This window comes from Pungitius pungitius, chromosome 21 (assembly GCF_949316345.1).
Source record: "Pungitius pungitius chromosome 21, fPunPun2.1, whole genome shotgun sequence".
Taxonomy (NCBI): domain Eukaryota; kingdom Metazoa; phylum Chordata; class Actinopteri; order Perciformes; family Gasterosteidae; genus Pungitius; species Pungitius pungitius.
Genome location: NC_084920.1, coordinates 2788362 through 2805784, shown reverse-complemented (window position 1 = coordinate 2805784; position 17423 = coordinate 2788362). Strand labels below are relative to the sequence as shown.

The window sequence follows — 17423 nt, the reverse complement described above, 5'->3', positions numbered from 1 at the left end:
GTGTGTGTCCTCTCCTCCCTATTTGAACAGTGAGGCGAGCGAGCAAGGAGGTGTGTGCGTACGAGCGAGCGGAACGCCGGCGCGTTATACTGCGAACGGGAAAAATAAAAACCCATTTTGAACTCCTCACCCTGTTGTCACGTGCCTTTGTCCGGAGTGTGTTTATTATAATAAAATTTCCCATTCACGGGGCCACCCGACACGGTCTCGTCAGCTTCTTCGTTCATGTTCACTGTGGTTTGTTGTTGTCTGAAGTCATGAACGCTAGTTGGTGCTCCAGTATAATCGGTCCTCCGAAACTCATCCAGTGAGAAACGTCCCGCGGTGCAAAAAATAAGTGTAAAAATGTTTAATGTGTTATTTGTGTAATTAATTAATCTTAATTCACATTGTAATTAATTAATCGTAATTAACGCGCTAAAGTCCCGGCCCTAATTTTAAATTAAACAAACAGTGACACTGTGAATCATCGTGAGTTCTGGTGTCTCTAGTGGAATCAAAGCTGACCTTCCTGATCCACATTTGGGATTTGATTCTCTCTCCTCAAGGTGCCGTGTGTCAAACGTGTTTATTTCTTCCGGGATTTATTCTCCACTCAGCTGAGGAGGACCCTCAGACTGGTTTAGCTCCATAGGGGAGTCGGTATGGATCCTCTCAATTCACACGCGGGCATCAGCACACATGTCGAAAAAAGTGAAATAAGGATCACAGCATAAAAGTAGTGAAATCAACTAGGGCTTTATTAGAAATGCCATTATATGACTTTACTTGACCTGCAATTCTATTATAACAGTATGGAACGGTTGTGGATTCCAGCCTGAGAATCTATGAGAATTGAGGTTGGATTCAAAAGCATAAACAGGTGTGTGGTGGAACAGTGCAGGGAGATAGCAGGAAGGCTGAAGTGTGGAGGATCCTCAGTTCAAACCTGCTCTCTCAGAAGGAGGGTTTGGTTGCAGTCAGGGCTTTAAACTTTGAAACAGTTTTGAGGTTTAGTAAACAATCCCATGGTCTAATATGAGAAACGGACACAATGAGTCATGTGCTTGAATAGCACAAGGGAACAGCTGAAGGGCTGCAGGCTCCAACCTGCTGTCTGAGGTTGTGGGTTCATGCCCCTTCATGCAGACATCACTTCTGCTTTTAAAGAGTTTTGAGGTTTGAGTAGCAGTCTCAAGGTTAAATACGAGAAACAATGGTTTGATTAGTGTGTGGTGAAGTAGCACAGCGGAAGAGCTGCTGACATAAGCCCCTGCACTGCACTTGAAGGTTGTGGGTTCAAGCCCAGATGAGGAAAAAGCATTTAAAAAGATTTTTGAGGTTTAACTCACATGATCAAGGTTAAATAGGAGAATCAAAGTTGCCAAAATGTGACCAGGACTGGTAGTGTAGGGGTGCAAGCTAGAGCCCAGAAGCCTCTGTGCGCACCGCCAGTGGGTTCAAATCCCGCTCGTGCCAAGTCTTGAGCACACTGCCGCGGAGGTAGTAGTGGGGGCATTGTCCCCACGGTTGTTTCAGAGACGTGAACCCTGGGGGTTATGCAGAAACACAAGGCGCGTTCACTTGAGTTATGATGGCATCGTCAAGAATGATGAAGAATCTTTTGCTGACGAATTGAATTTGATGTTAATTGCTTTGCTTTAGCCTTTAGCACATATTAGCCATGCTACGTAGCCTATAGGATTCCACCTTTTTGACGGGAGAGGCCGGATGAGTCAGTAAAGATGTGTCTCATTCAGTGGTCACACTGACATGAAACTTATTACAGCCTCTGAGAGCATTTTTCAAGACAATCACATGTTTGTCTACTTCAGGGCATCCTGTGGACAACCTTAAACTGACAGTCTGGCACAGGGTGTAGATTTGTTTACCCTTTTTAGTGCATCCACCCTCCAATTCTCTGTTACATTCAAATTCAACTCACTTGTGCCTTTACCAATGCAGGAAGGATGAATAGCATGGTTGATCCTCCAAGATGCACCAATCCGTCTCTGGGGCAATATCCCATTATGATTTTTTAGTTTTTTAGTTACCCAAAACTAAAAAAGGATTTAGGAAGAGCCACCATGTCCCTTGAGGGTTGAACCCAGATAAGGTTTAAAGTACAGGGATGTGTAGGTTGCTCCATCTAAGATCATTCCAGTCATGTCATGGGAAAAAAAATATTGTGAAAAATGTCAAAATATGTAGGGTCAAAAAATGTCACAGAAAAGATTTTTTTTAAATAATAGGTAAAAAATTATTATAAAAAATATATGTAAGGTCAATATATATATAATATATATATTATTAGGGCCGGGACTCGATTAAAAATATTAATTAACCTGGGAGGTTCAGCTAGCTAGTTAGCTTTGTGCTAACGCAATATATTCCTCACATGACGTCACTGTGTTAAACACCGCTACCGAGCTGCGACGCACACAGGGCTGCAGTGAGGACACACAACCAGGACGTGGATGAAAACACGCACATTTTATCCTAAATAATTCATTGTGTGAAGTTTTGTGGGGCTTTTGAGTCTTTCCTCAAATCACTGACCACAACAAACTAGGTTCATAGATGCATCTCGATGCCCAACCCTGAGAAGACTTGGATGCCCAGGGTTGGGCATCGAGAACAGATTCCTACTTGGAGAAATTATGATTCCATCAGAATTGTGTCTTTATTGGAAACATTTGGAGGATTTGGTTTCAAATCTGATCATGGGTTTCAAATTTGACATGCTCAAGTTTTGGTTTCCGTAGGGACCAGGTGCTTGTGTTGCAGTAAGCTGTGCTCTAGTGTGGCTTTATTTTACGTTGAAAAAGCCTCATCAAACTGCAACCCACCTTTTGAATAAAAATAAAACTTTACTCTTATTTGTGAAATAATAATTTCAACTCCACCACTCAAAGAATCATAATCGAGAATCAATACAAACCTGAATCAAAAGGAAGAATCGGAATTGGAATCAGAATCGTTAAAATCTAAATGATGTCCAACCCTAACAACAACAACTTTTTCAGAGTCTTAACCCGAGAGGTCATCCATCATATACAGTACAGAGAAGGTGCGTCCAAACTTTTGGCCTGTACTCTAGCTAACAAACAGCCGAATCCTGGACTATTTGGTATTCCAAAGTCCATTTGTGACTTAAACAAAGTGTATGAGTCTAGAAGTGGTAATCTCAAGGAGTTTGAACATCTATTTGCCATTGGGAACGCAGAGTCATCCAGGAACTCTATTTTTGGCAGTGGTTCCAAGCCAGATGGGGGAAGTGAAGACAGCCCAGTAGCAAACATCAAAACATCTTCCACAGACACAGCAGCCTGGCCTTCTGCAAAGAAAAACAATTCAGATACATCACTGCCATGTGTTTACTTAACTAGTATTAAAAAGTCTGCCCAGTAGGCCATGGTTTGACTTTCTTTAAGTCTTCGATTACTCCCCGAAGGACTGAGGTCAGGTGTGAAGAGCCTCTCAAGTTCAAAAGCAGTGAGTCGCCTTTCAGTGTGGCACAGGACAGGGGCCAGCAAAGTAGGGTGTTGCTGTAGTGCAGTCAAAAACTCCAGGGTTGAAAGACCATCTCTGAATCTACAGAGTGAACACAAACATTGTTCCAATGCTTTGTAGTGCTAATTGAAATTTAAATGATCTAAAGAAAAAGAATATTCTCTTCTCTACAATTACTATCCACCTTAATAAACATAGTTGAAAATTGATTTTAAAAACCCTATTTTTGCATTTTCACAAGAAACGTTAATTGTTACAAGTATAACCCATAAAAACAAGACTGGAATGACAGACTGCTGGGTGGCTTGAGCACTCACACAATGCCTTCAGAAAGTCTACACACCCATTGCACTTTTTCATAACTGTTTCATTATAGATTCAATTTAAAATTGTAATATTCATCTTTTTCCTCATCAGCCTACACACAATACATAATGACAAAGCAAAAACTAGTTTTTAGAAATTGTAATTTAATAAAAAATTAAAAACTGTTTAAAAAAAGTTAATTAACCATTTTCTCAGTACACTGTTTAAGCACCTTTGGAAGTAAGTCCAGCCTGGATTCCTCATGTATGAAGCTACAGGCTTTACACACAACATCACCACACTCTTTATATCTGACTTTCAGGGACATTTACAAGAGATACTATAACCTCTCTGCATATCAGGATCTCTATGAGAACTGAGGGCAGAAATATATCCAGATGTAAATGACACTGCTACAGTATGGAGCAGGTGGTTGGATGAACAGGAGCAAGTCATCAAGGGTTTGATGGATCAAGTGAGCCTCAAACCATCACTCTGCTGCCAGATGTGTAGCAGAGGTGGATGGATCACTTTAATTAAGGGGTAACTGGACTGATTTTCCTCTATGGAAGAGTCAGGAGGAGAAACCTGAGATCTAATTTCTGTTTTTGCTTTGTCATTATGATGTATTGAGTGTAGATTGATGAGGAAAAGGATTTATATATATTTTAAATTGAATCTATAAGGTGTGCAGACCTAATGAAGGCACTGTAGTTTGATACAGAATGAAGTGACATCACATATCCGTTGAAATACACAAAGGTACAAATCTGTTAGTGACAAATTGATAACAGATGTACATGCTTGCATAGACCAAAGATGGGGACCATGAGGCATTTCAAACAAAAAATTCATACATAAATAAAAACATCTTATCACTACAAATATCTTACCTGTCAATTACAAATGAGTTGTGGCCAATAATATACCACTGGAGGTAGTCTGACACGATTTCTTTCCTTTCTTCCACAGTAGCCACATGCCTCAGACAACCTGCTGTCTGTAACATTGTGCTGTGTCTCATCATACATTCTTGCAGAGCATCCAATGAAGCAGCATCTGAAAGACATGAAAATGGGCAAAAACACTTCAGTCAATAACTGTATGCACTGTATCTCCTTGCCTATTTCTTTAATAACGTACATAGCATGGTGTAATCTTACACTATCAAAAACTAATGCAATAATTAGATAAATTCTGCTCGTGATATACGAAGTAAATATTGTCTAAAAAACACTGCATGAAGTATGAAAAACTCTGCACTACCATACCCTCATGCTATTCTCACCTCTTGCAAAGCTTTACGTATTTCTTCATCAGTTATTAAATTATTTGTTGCTCTGAATGAAGGCTGCCCTGCAAGATAATGTACCAGATCTTCCGACAGGAAATGGGGTCCTGGACCTCCATGCACAACTGACCCAGCAATCATCTTTCCTGCCAAGTAGTATTCATCCTCCCTAACAGCTGTGAATGTATTCATATTGCAAAATTAAAACAAACAATGCATTACTGTATATACTGTAATATGAAAGCATATGTCATGTGATATATATGGTCAATGAGCAATAACCAACCATTAGTAGCCTATAGTACACATCTATATGCATACCGTTTGCATTGTAGACCAAGAACCGATGTCCTTCTGGTCCATCAAAAATGGGCCGGTCTTTTAGGTGTTTCATTAGTAGAGTTAAAAACTCTCGTCTTGGCCCACCAGTGTCAATTCCCTCTTCCAGAACACCAGTATCGTCAGTAAATTTCACCAGCATGTCACAGGTTTCAGAGTATGTTGTCCGCTTGAAACCTCTGACTGCCCCATCCCAAACATTAGCCCTTGAAATGTTAAACCTGCTGACTTTTTTATGATCAATAGGGAGCGACAGGTTTGCTACGATGTCAGGTAAAGCAATGTCCGTCTCCTCCCTGTAATAACAAAAAGTGAATTCATTTGTAGATAATCCAGATATACCAGAACTATTGTACAGTAAGTAACTGGAGTGCTATATTCAAAAGCTGTCATATTACGTTGCTGTGTGTTGGAAATTCTTCACATTGACAGCAACCGGCTGTTCGTCCTCTTGCTCAACATCTGGTGAATACAGGTCTGTGTATTTACTGTTGGGAAATTGCCATTTCTATGTTAAAACATCTTACAAACAAAAATGTCTTCCCCATGCAATCAATTCAATAAATTTAAATTATGTTTATTATTATATTATCTTTATTTATTTTTTTACTTACCTGTAGCAAGATGTTTTTTCTGGATTTGTTTCAGGTGGATCCAGATCCTCAGCATCAGATTTTACTATCTGAAAAACAGATTAAAATGTCTGAAACAACAACACTGGAAGCAAGAAATGTCATGCTGGCATAGTCTGCCTTATTACCTGTCCTGGCTGAATTGTTGATTGTCCTGGTGCATCTCTGAAACATGATAAATCATATTAAAATGATTAGCGCCATGATAAAGGGTATAATGCAGTTTTGAGTAGCATGTGGTAGTAGAGGAAACAGAAAGATATATAAAAAATATATATATTTGGAGCGCTTCCTGGACTCAAATCTGCGTTCGTTCAAGTTTTTTTTTTAATGGAAAAGGTATAAAATAACAGAAAGCTCAAACTAATATTTTTAAACTATTAAAATGCTTGTATTGCAAGTGGCCAAGACATACAGAACCAATTCAAAAGAACTCTAATGCGTTTTGGCATCCAGCCTTCGTCAGCAAGTTGAACGATTGAAATGAGAGACAATGGGACTTTTCTAGTGTCCAAGGTGTTCTGGGCTAGAGTGGGTGTTGTAGACATCTTTAAACCAGTAGGCGTCCTTCAGGCCTACATTAGTCAAATCATGTAAACATTATGTATACAGCCACGTTTCCTATTTGTTGATTACCACTAGAAAAAGGCCAGTGTCTCTCATTACATCTATTTGACTCCCTGACAAAGGCTAGATGCCGGAAGATTCGATTAGTTGGTTTTGGATGACCGTGCTACTTCAGTAAAGGCCTATAGTACCTGTAGGATCGACAATGATGTGGGACATATGAATGGACAGTGTATACCCCCCACTTCCTTCTCACATGTTTTTTTTAATAGTCTGGTTAATTTGTGTTTATTCAACGGCAAGAGCAACTGTATTTCAGTAGCTTTATTCTGTAAAGCTCTGCTCACACAAGCAGCTGTGGGTCCTTTAGGTACAGAGCGAGGGGGCACCTCAGTCAGTTACAGAAACAGCCGATAGCATGTAGCAACGTTGAGTTTATGTGCAGCAAAATAAATATATGTATAGTGTGTATGTGAATAAGTAGTGAAACATCTGCTAGTAGTTTAATCAGTTTTGTTAGTTAAATAAAAAAAAATTGAAATTGCACTGCACCTGGTAGAGAAAGCACTGTATCCCAACAAAATATGAATTATTATTACACGCGGGAAAGTTACTTTGTGTCCAAGTGTGAAACACCTACCTTTCATCTTCCAGCTTGTGTTCGGGAGAACTTCGATTTTGTGGTTCAAAAATCTGAGAGGAAACGGATAAAATGATCAACAAATTTCAACAGGTTCCATTACCACATTCTGTATATATCAATGCTGAATGGTTGTCTGTGTTACTGTATAATAGTAACTGCAAAATAATCAAAACAAGCCTTTTTCAAGCCACTTTTTACAAACCACTAAAATATTGACCAGGACATTGATTTCATGCTTAAAATCCAATGTACATCTAATTAATAATGATATGAAAATGAATAGATAAACATAAATATTTTAAAAAAAAAAAAGAGAAATAACTGATGTACCAAAGTTTCAGCACGATTGAATTCAGCTCTGCTCCTTGTTGTGATGACAATTTCAGAATCAGAGTCTGAGGTATCATCCACTGAAAAAAATCAACAACCATTATCTATCCTATCCGAGTATTTGAATATGTAAAAATATTGAATCATGAGATCCACTAACCTCTTTTATAGTGTTTTTCTAGGCAAATGAAAAAAGTGATCCTGGAAAATGCCTTTCCTTTTTATATTCTGCCAATTTGAATGGCCTTTATGACCCAGGCACATGGACCACCTCTGAGCAGTCTGGATAGAAAAGGACATATGGTCCTTCCTGCATGTCCTTGTTAAATGTTCTCTTTTTCTGGACAGCTTGTTTCAGGAGATCAGGTGCTGCATACGTCTTCATTTGGGCCCAAAGTGAAAAGACTGTCGTTCTTTTGACTTCAAGCTTCTGTACTCCATGAACTGTTTGAATGATGTGCATCACTAGCGTTACTGACTTTTATTCACATGTCCTTAGATAGTTAGCGTTGGTTTTGCTAAACTTACTTTGCATAGCAGTGTCCGGCTGTCGAGACGTCCCCTGTGTTGCCAATGTTTCCCTCTGGTCCGCGTCTTTTAAAAATTCCAAACACCGACCACACGTATGGCAAAACCGCGTTAAGGTGTTCATTTGTTTGCCACAAAACGGGCAAAACATCCCTTGGCCGCAGTCCATGTTCGGACGGTCGCCATTAACTTCTTTGTCAACATAAACTCAAGAACCAATGAAAACACCGCGCTCAACACTTCCGTCACTTCCGGTATTTGGTAAATTCCCTTTCCGTAAGGAATCTGTCCTTTGTTAATTTGTTTCGGGATTGGTAAAAGTGTTTAGCGTCTTGTTAATTTGTTTTCGAAAATGTAAATGTGTTTTCTAAAATGTTAATTTGTTTCATAACATGTAAATATGTTTTATAAAATGTTAATTTGTTTTCAACAATATAAATGTGTTTTCTAAAATGTTAATTTGTTTTCCAAAATGTTAATTTGTCTCGAGCGTTGTAAAAGTGTTTCATTCTTTGTAATGTTGCTTTGCACTTCAGGGCCACTGTAGTGGAGCCAGCCAAAAGGCTGCGTTCAACCCCACCACACATCCAATGAATGTGGATTCAAGTACAAAAACTGTTAAGTACAAAACATACATTATATCATATTATTTATTTATCCTGCTTAATTACCTTGAATGTGTATGCTGTCTTGCCCCGGGGTTCTGTGTCAAAACCTAATCTTAGGACTTTATTTTAATTAATTCTGTAAAATTGTGTACGGTCAAACTACAATCTAGCCACAATATTGTATGTTTAACCTATAACGCCAGGTTGGTTTTTGTTATTTGTGTAATGCAAATACTTCTGCTTTCTATTATTCAAAAAATGATATCAACCAAATGACATGTAGCGTAATGTAATGTCCACATTCACCATGACAACACCATTCATGTGGCTCCCTCCTCTGGTTAGACTGTGTAACTAACAAATGTATTTCCATCCCTTCAACATCAATAATTTTGTTTGGAAAAATGTCTAAATGAGGCAGAACTGAAGGTAGTATTTATGTGTATAAACATGTCACAGCATCACAAATACACATTCCTTCTCGAAGCCTTTGATTTAAATCATATCTCCTTTTTTCTGAGAGAACTTGCTTTTCTCATTTGTGCCTTCAGCTTAGCACCAAAGTTATTTTTGAAGTGTCACTTTCTATCCCTCCTTCTCCTTCATCCCATCCACTGCCGTCCTACGTCTCAGGTTGGTGTAGAGCAACGCAAAGTTGACAACATATGTTGACACGCAGACCATGCAGAAGTCCCCCAGAACAAAGGTAAGAATAGATGCGAGATAGAGCGATCCGGCCACAGACACCCAGGAGGAGAGCACCAAGAGCGCTGCTGCCTCTTTGGAGAGAGACAGACCTGCAACAAAAGACAAGAGAGTTAATGAATAACAGACATAAAGGACGGCACTGTAATCTGATGACGTTATTGACAGACTGACCCAGGCCCATCTGCAGAGTGTAAAATAGGAGGCCAAGCACACTGTTGGGCTGATTCAGGAGGCTATCTTTGGCCACAAAGAACTGGACCAAGCCGAAACCTCGTCCCCATCTGCAGAAGAGAGAAACACCTCTGAATGAATCACTAGAACGAGTTACATCTGTCAAAAAAATAATCTAGCATGCAGATCATGTCAAAACCAGTAATGTGGACTCGATATTCTCACAATGTAGAAACCCTTCCTATGGATTTTACACGTGGCAGGAAGGAAGAGGGGGGGGGGGGGGGAGGGGGTCACAAGCAGACAGGTCAAATAATGATTTAACAATCACTAAATCACAAGTCGAGGTCTCACGATTCTGTCATCCAGCGCAGGTGTGGAGATGATGAAATGAAGAGAGCTACCTGGAGGTGAAGACTTTGGAGCAGCTCACGGACTCCCCCAGGTCGCACATCGCCCTGTAATCCGGGTCCCTCTCCCGGGACAGCTCGACGTGAAGCGCGTACGCAGACAAAAACAAACCCAAAACGCAGAGGAATGTGCGCACTTTTCTCTCCCATGTCGGCATTGCCATGTTTATTTACCTTTTAAAAAGAACAACCAAAATGAGGATTCGTCTCCAGCCAAACTTCACTGAACCGGCGACGTGTTAAAAATCCAGTTCTCTCTTTTGATTGGTCCGGAGATTTTTGGTCACGGCCTTTCATTGGACGGCTGGGTACAGATGTTGGAGCCACAGGGGTATTTTCCTGTTTGTTTACTCTGGACTTTAGTCCGTTTGGCCTTCACATGAATCCATGACCAGTGGGATCAGGCTCAGTACTGTGAGAATAATCCAATGAAAATAAATACACAATGAACATATTGGCAGAATCATCAGCTTACTTCATAGATATTCTCTATCTAATCCATTTCTAATTTTAAGTCTTCATTGTAATGATTCTGGTGAATTGGGTCAGTATATCTGCTCCAGTTTAGTTGTAGCAATTAGTGTACTTTTAGGCTTTAGGCTCATCATATATAGTCGAATACATTGTATTAGTTCGTGCTGGACTTTACTTGCTGTTAGCTAAATCCACATTACTACATACTTAGGTTTAACTGCAGGTAATTTTATATCAATATGATCCCCCCCCAAAATGAATACCTTCTAGAAAAACGGCGACACGCCCACCCCCAAAAAAACATCAACAGAGACCCCACGGTCTACCCGTAATGTCCCGCCTTCCGTCACGTTCTCCATTCCTATTGGACAACCTTTCAAATGTCGCTTCACCTGGTTGGTCTTTCTACACGTCACTCAAACACAAAGCGGAAGTGCACAAGGAAGCGGCAGACAAACACAAGAGATAGCAGTGCCACCACGGGATAAAAAACACACTAACGGATGTTGTGGGTGTCTCACGAGGTGAGAGTCCGGTCCATCACGCAGAAACACGTCTCTGTGACTTCCTGTCTGGTTTAATGATCTGAAATAGATATGCTTTTAGCGGGTTACGCTCACGGAAAAGCCCCGGCTTCAGATAAGAAGCCCACGCCCCTGCGTCAAAAAGCGGGTAAGGCTGCTCCTTTATAACGTTACTACCAACGTTAGTTCATCGCAAGCACGCTTCGGCGCAGAGACTATGGCGTGCCAACGCCAACGCCTTCTCTCTCCACGCACAAGCAGCGATGGAGAGCTACAGGTTTATGGCACCTGACCCGAACAGGCCTAACGGATGAGAAGTGGCCGGCCAGCCCTGATTTACAACATCTGCTCGGTTATTACTGATTCATACTAATTATACTAATCCACTCAAGTTGCATCCGTGTTAGCTGCTTATTTTTAGAAAGCTATCAGTCCAAAGCCTAATTAAACGCGTACTATGATCATTTGATTGAAAAGGGAGTGAGACATTTTAACAATATTTATTAACTTTCAGCAATATGAAGATGCAGTACGATCTTATTTTGCTCACATTTTTGCATATTGAAATAATTAAAATTGAGTCAAACAAGTATCAAATACAGTTTGCTTTTAAAAAGCCATCAACCAGATGCTCCTGTAACTTTATCTTTTATCTCCTATTTTGTGTTGCTAACACTACTGTTAAAAGTGGCCAGACAAACAAAATATTTTTTTCTTTAAATTCTTCACAGAGAAATGTCAACTGAGGAGGGAGGAGAAGGAAAACGTGGTCAACCCGTGGCCATGTCGCCTGAAAGAATGACCACTGACAAAAGCCGAGAGAACGAGCGCGAGGTCGAGGCCGCGGGAAGCACGGCGGACACCAGCACCACCGCCAAGAACCTGGCCCTGCTCAAAGCGCACTCTCTGGACGTGAAGTTCGACGTCGGGGAGGAGTACGATATCATCGAAACCATCGGCACAGGCGCCTACGGCGTCGTCTCCTCGGCCAGGAGAAGGGACAACGGTAGGGTTGTAGTTTGTATCCCTACGGCTGAAACGCACTTATTGTAAGTCGCTTTGGATAAAAGCGTCCGCTAATTGGCATGTAATTTAATCTGTGTCTCGCAGGCCAGAAAGTGGCGATTAAAAAGATCTCCAATGCGTTTGAGGTTTTGACGAATGCGAAGCGCACGCTGCGAGAGCTGAAGATCCTCAAGCACTTCAAGCATGACAACATCATCGCCATCAAAGACATCCTGCAGCCGAACCTTCCTCACGCCGCCTTCAAGTCTGTGTGCGTACTTTTTATTGTCGGGGTGGCTAATGGCACATGCACGCCATTCTTCCTCAGGCCACAGGAGTGGGAGCAGCTCTGTGTTGATGAAGTAAATGTCTGGAAGCTTCGGGGATTCGAATGTTTAGTTTTAGAATCTTACATATTCTTAAAGACGTACTTCACAGTTCATGAAGTCTTCTTTTCTTGTTTTCTTTTTGCAGGTACGTCGTGCTGGACCTCATGGAGAGTGACCTGCACCAGATCATACACTCCTCCCAGACGCTCACCTCAGAACACACACGCTACTTCCTGTACCAGCTCCTCCGCGGCCTCAAGTACGTGCACTCGGCCAACGTCATCCACCGCGACCTCAAACCCTCCAACCTGCTGGTGAACGAGAACTGCGAGCTGAAAATCGGCGACTTCGGCATGGCGAGGGGTCTGAGTCTGCACCCGGAGGAGTCCCACTCCTTCATGACGGAGTACGTGGCCACTCGGTGGTACCGTGCCCCCGAACTCCTGCTGTCTCTCAACCACTACAGCCTGGCCATCGACCTGTGGTCCGTGGGCTGCATCTTTGCCGAAATGTTGGGGCGGAAGCAGCTCTTCCCCGGGAGGCACTACGTCCACCAGCTCACGCTCATCCTGGGTGTGTTAGGCACGCCCCCCGAGAAGTTGATCAGTACCATCAGGGCCGACCGAGTGCGCTCCTACGTCCAGAGCCTTCCGTCGCGCTCCGCCGTGCCTTTGGCCAAACTGTACCCGCAGGCGGAGGCGGAGGCTTTGGACCTGCTGGTGGCCATGTTGCGTTTCGACCCTCGCGAAAGGATCACCGTGACGCAAGCGCTGGAGCACCCTTACCTGTCCAAGTATCACGACCAAGACGACGAGCCGATCTGCGTGCCGGCTTTTGACTTCGAATTCGACAAGCTGCCGATGAACAAGGATCAAATCAAAGAGGCGATCTTGATGGAGATCCAGGACTTTCACCAGAACAAGCAGGGCTGCCGTCAGCGGCTGCGGTTCAGGCCCTTGGCGAGGGCCGGCGGCCGAGCCGCAGCGCAAAGCGCCGGCCAGTGTGACGCTCAGCCCGCCACGGTTAGCTTTGGCAAATCAACGCTGGTTCCTATGGGACAACACCAGCACGCGGCACAGGTACAGCAACAGCAAATGAGTGAAGTGGAATCTCAACGGCAGCGAGATCACACGCCAGCAGAAGGGAACCACGCGTTTGCCCATCAGATGCGGAGCTTTGACGAGCCGCCGTCCCTTTCGGAAGGGGCCCCGCCCCACGCCACCCACCATTTGCATCTTCTCTCCAAAAGCGAAAGCGGCCCGGTCGACGTGGACATGCCCAGCGCCAACTCGGACAGCGGCCAGCCGGAGACCATAGATCTAACCACGCCCGTGTCGAGTCAGGAGGCCGCCCTGGAGAGCATGCGAGGCGGCGGGGCGCAGGAGCAGCTGACTGGGAGCCCGGCTGCCACTGCGGCCCCCGCCGCGCCGGCACCGAGCATGACCCCCCTACCTGCCACCGTGCCGTCGCTTTGTCTCTCCGTGACACAGGTCCAGTCGCTGTCTCAGTCCCTTTCTCAGTCGCTGTCCAAGAACGCCAGGCCGCCTCCGGGTGCCGCAGAGGGGACCCGGAAGGAAGGGGCCATTTCAGAGGACACCAAAGCGGCACTCAAAGCAGCTTTGTTGAAATCAGCTCTTAGGAATAAAGCCAGGGGGGGTGAGTTTGTCGTTTCTCCCCCCCCCCCCCCCCCCCATATCCACTCATGTCATTGTCATTTCCCCATCTGTACGGCCTTCATTGGAGTTTTGTGTTTTCATTGCAGATGGAGGAACCTCGGCGCTGGGCACCGACGCCGGCGCAGGAGGCGGCGCGTCGTCCTCCCAGTCCTCCGTTCCGGATTTCCGCCGACCTGTCACGGCACAGGAGCGTCAGCGAGAAAGGGAGGAGAAGAGAAGGAAGCGGCAGGAGCGAGCGAGAGAGCGGGAGAGGAAAATGAAGGAAAAGGCGAGAAGAGAGGGCAAACAGGGGGACTCGCTGGGCGGGGTCCTGCTGAGCGACAACGACAAGAGCCTCTTGCAACGATGGACAATGATGATGGACTGTCGGAGCGAGAGAACGCCGACCCCTGATAGCGACGGCGCGAAGGGTAAAGACTGCGGCGCGAACGCTCGGGGGGGCGTGGCTATCGGCGACGACACCACCCCAGGAGCGCTCAACCACACAGCGGGCAAAGAGGCCAGGTCCCACGAACAGTTAGTCCCTCGAGTGGAAGCTAACCAGCAGGACGTGTTCCCGCCTCCCGGTACCCAGCAGCCACCGCTGCTTTTCCCCATGAGCCAGAGGAAGCCCGCAGCGGATGTGGTCGTAGCCGTGAGCGGAGGGAGGGACATACTGACGCTCCCCGGGGGGTTCGTCGAGAACAACGCGCTCAAACCGCAGAGCGAGAGCAACGGCGGTTTCGGCTGTTTGGGCAACTGGAATCGAGTCGAGGCCAGGCCGGCGCAACCAGGCAGGAAGCCGCAGGCGGCGGCGGCGTCATCGTCGCCACCGCCGCCGCCGCCGAGCTTCCTTCGGCCCCAGCACCAACCTCAAGGTCCAACCCAGCCTAACCCTCAACCCCAGTCGCATCTGCTTCCTCTGGAGAGTTTTTTAACTAAAGCGCCGACATCAACCGCCCGAGAGACAAACGGGAATGGCGGGCGCCGAAACAACCCCCACCACAACCCCTCGGCGGCGGCGTCCTGCTCGATGGAGAAGCTGTGCCCCTCCGTAGGAGAGAAATCCAGAGCGCAGGCCGTGCACCCTCTCTGTGGGTCTGTAGGGGTCCCCTCACAGCCTCATCCCAGTTTGGGATTCACAGATACTGGACAGCAGGGGCCCCCCGCTACCCCCGACATCCATACAGTAACACTGCAGCTCTCAAAGTCCCAGGTGTGTGATTGCTTTTTTCCGGGCAGCACATCACCTGAAAGAAGCCACATATATATTTCAATTCAGTTTTTTTACGCATATACAAGACTTAAATGTCACCATGCTCAGGCTTGCCTTGCCTCAGTTGACCTCATGTCCCCCCCCCCTCCCCCTCTCTACCCCCGTGTCAGGTGGAGGACGTCCTGCCCCCGGTGTTCTCTGTCACCCCTAAAGGCAGCGGGGCCGGGTACGGCGTGGGCTTCGACCTGGATGACCTCCTCAGCCAGTCTCTCACAGACCTGCAACACTGCGACAGGTAAAGTATGGAAGTAAATCTGTGTCAACGGGTTTTTAAAGAAAAACGTGATTCAATTTCTAGCATTGAATATTTATGCATTGAAATTATGGATCTGAATGTTTTTCAATGTTAAAATACTGCAAAATATTCAAGGTTAAAAAATTCAACCGCAAAAGATTCAACCGCAACATCCGGGACCTCAAGGAAGAGCAATCGATTCTAGATTCAAGATGGGTAGCGTGCGTTTTTACCATTTTAAAACAGTAAATTGAAAGACTTCTGAATTTCTCACATTTTGTCATTTCAATATTAGATCATTATTGACTTCAGCTTTGATAATCAATGCACTCTTAGATCTTTTTATGCTTTTTTTAAATGAAAACATTAAAATGCGTTTATTGACAGTTAACAATGCTTTTTGTATATTTGTATCTGTGGTTGTAAAACCTGCCTGTATTTTAATCAGATTTCAGGCTGATGTGTTTTTAAACCCGCCTTGGACAACCATTATTAATAATTACCTGTGTAAAGAATGGCACACATTGTGCCTGTTGTAATTTGAACTCCTGAACCCAATGCCAGGCCTTTGGTTTTCCACTGTTTGCATACCACATACTTATCTCGGGATGGGTAAAGCAATTTGTTCTATCCTCGGCTGATGTTTTGTTCCGCGAGCAATTAATTTGAATCTCAAATGTCGGTTGGGGACTTTACGACATGCTTTTTTGCATTCCTTTACCAAGCGTCCTTAAAAAAACCCACATTTTGACTTGATGTCGATTTAACTTGTGTGCTGTGCGCTAAACGTGGGGATAAAACGTGTTCTGGGCGAATTTCTTGCACTGAATATTTATGCATTGAAATTATGTATCTGAATGTTTTTCAAGGTTAAAATACTACAAAAAAGTCAACTGCAAAAAATTCAACCGCAACATCCGGGACCGCAAGGAAGAGCAGTCGATTCTAGATTCAAGATGAGGAGCGTGCGTCCGAGCACCCAATACAACTTGGGCTTGTCGGCACCATGGTGACCGGATTGTAGCCATGTCCAATAATAACAGGCTTTAACGCTTCTTTATGCCATCAGTGTGGCCACGTATGAAGAAACACATAAAAGAACATATAATGTTCACCCTGAACCAAAACGTTTGCTCGCCACTGACGATATACAACTTTATTACAAGTATACAAATCAGCAGAACATCGTACGAGCTCGGTTGGCCGAGTGTGTAACGCAGCCACTTTTGTGGCACAACGTTGTTTTGCTCGACACGGTTCGAATCCCGGTTGTTCTATTATGTATTACTTCATACGTGGCAGTGACGTAGTGCTCACTTATGCGTTTATGCGTCTGCACGCTCCGTTAAAGCCGCTGCCCCCCCCCCCCACTACGATACAGCGGCCCATGTGCCTCTTCAAGCGCGTTCCTGGTTTCAAAACTCCGCCAATCACTCCTAACAGCTTGTCGAAGGATCTCAGCATCATTAAATGAATTCAAAACTAGAAGAAGAGGCGTATTGTGAGCGGCTGTACGCTCTCGTTTATCTTCCGCTTAGTTCATGTCCAACACAGTCTGTTAATGTACAAATGTCAGCTGTCTATTACGGAATCTTACAGACACAAACCACACTAATGGCACAAAGAAGAGTTAAAGCCCCGTTATTATTGGACGTGGCTACAATCCGAAGCCCAAGGTGTATTGGGTGTTCGCTCCTTTAGCTTGACGCACGCTCCTGATCTTGAATCTAGAATCGATTGCTCTTCCTTGAGGTCCCGGATGTTGCGGTTGAATTTTTTGCGGTTAAATATTTTAACGTTGAAAAACATTCAGATACATAATTTCAATGCTTAAATATTCAGTGCTAGAAAGGCAATCATGTTTTTCTTTCAAAACCCGACGACACAGATTTACTTCCAT

At 44.2% G+C, this 17423-nt stretch overlaps 2 protein-coding genes and 1 pseudogene across 4 annotated transcripts in view; 1 reads left to right on the top strand and 2 right to left on the bottom strand.

Annotated features, from left to right (window-relative positions):
- mapk7 (mitogen-activated protein kinase 7) overlaps positions 1–17423 on the top strand; it is a 31338-nt gene that overhangs the window by 13151 nt on the left and 764 nt on the right. The window contains exons 1-6 of one of the 3 annotated variants that reach the window (XM_037463172.2): positions 10909–11023; positions 11755–12029; positions 12134–12299; positions 12503–14013; positions 14120–15228; positions 15399–15523. In XM_037463172.2, the coding sequence (XP_037319069.2) occupies positions 11759–12029; positions 12134–12299; positions 12503–14013; positions 14120–15228; positions 15399–15523 (3182 nt within the window). In that variant the 5' untranslated portion in view covers positions 10909–11023; positions 11755–11758. Of the gene's footprint in view, positions 1–10908; positions 11172–11754; positions 12030–12133; positions 12300–12502; positions 14014–14119; positions 15229–15398; positions 15524–17423 lie in introns of those variants that run through there. The other 2 variants (XM_037463173.2, XM_062559879.1) reach the window with 2 other exon arrangements.
- LOC119223427 (uncharacterized) lies at positions 1381–8041 on the bottom strand (annotated as a pseudogene).
- Positions 9144–10308, bottom strand: vkorc1 (vitamin K epoxide reductase complex, subunit 1). The gene is made up of 3 exons (XM_037463405.2): positions 10020–10308; positions 9616–9725; positions 9144–9533 (listed from the first exon to the last, which is right to left on the bottom strand). The coding sequence occupies exons 1-3, from the start codon at positions 10187–10189 to the stop codon at positions 9322–9324; spliced, it is 492 nt and encodes a 163-aa protein (XP_037319302.2). The 5' UTR covers positions 10190–10308; the 3' UTR covers positions 9144–9321.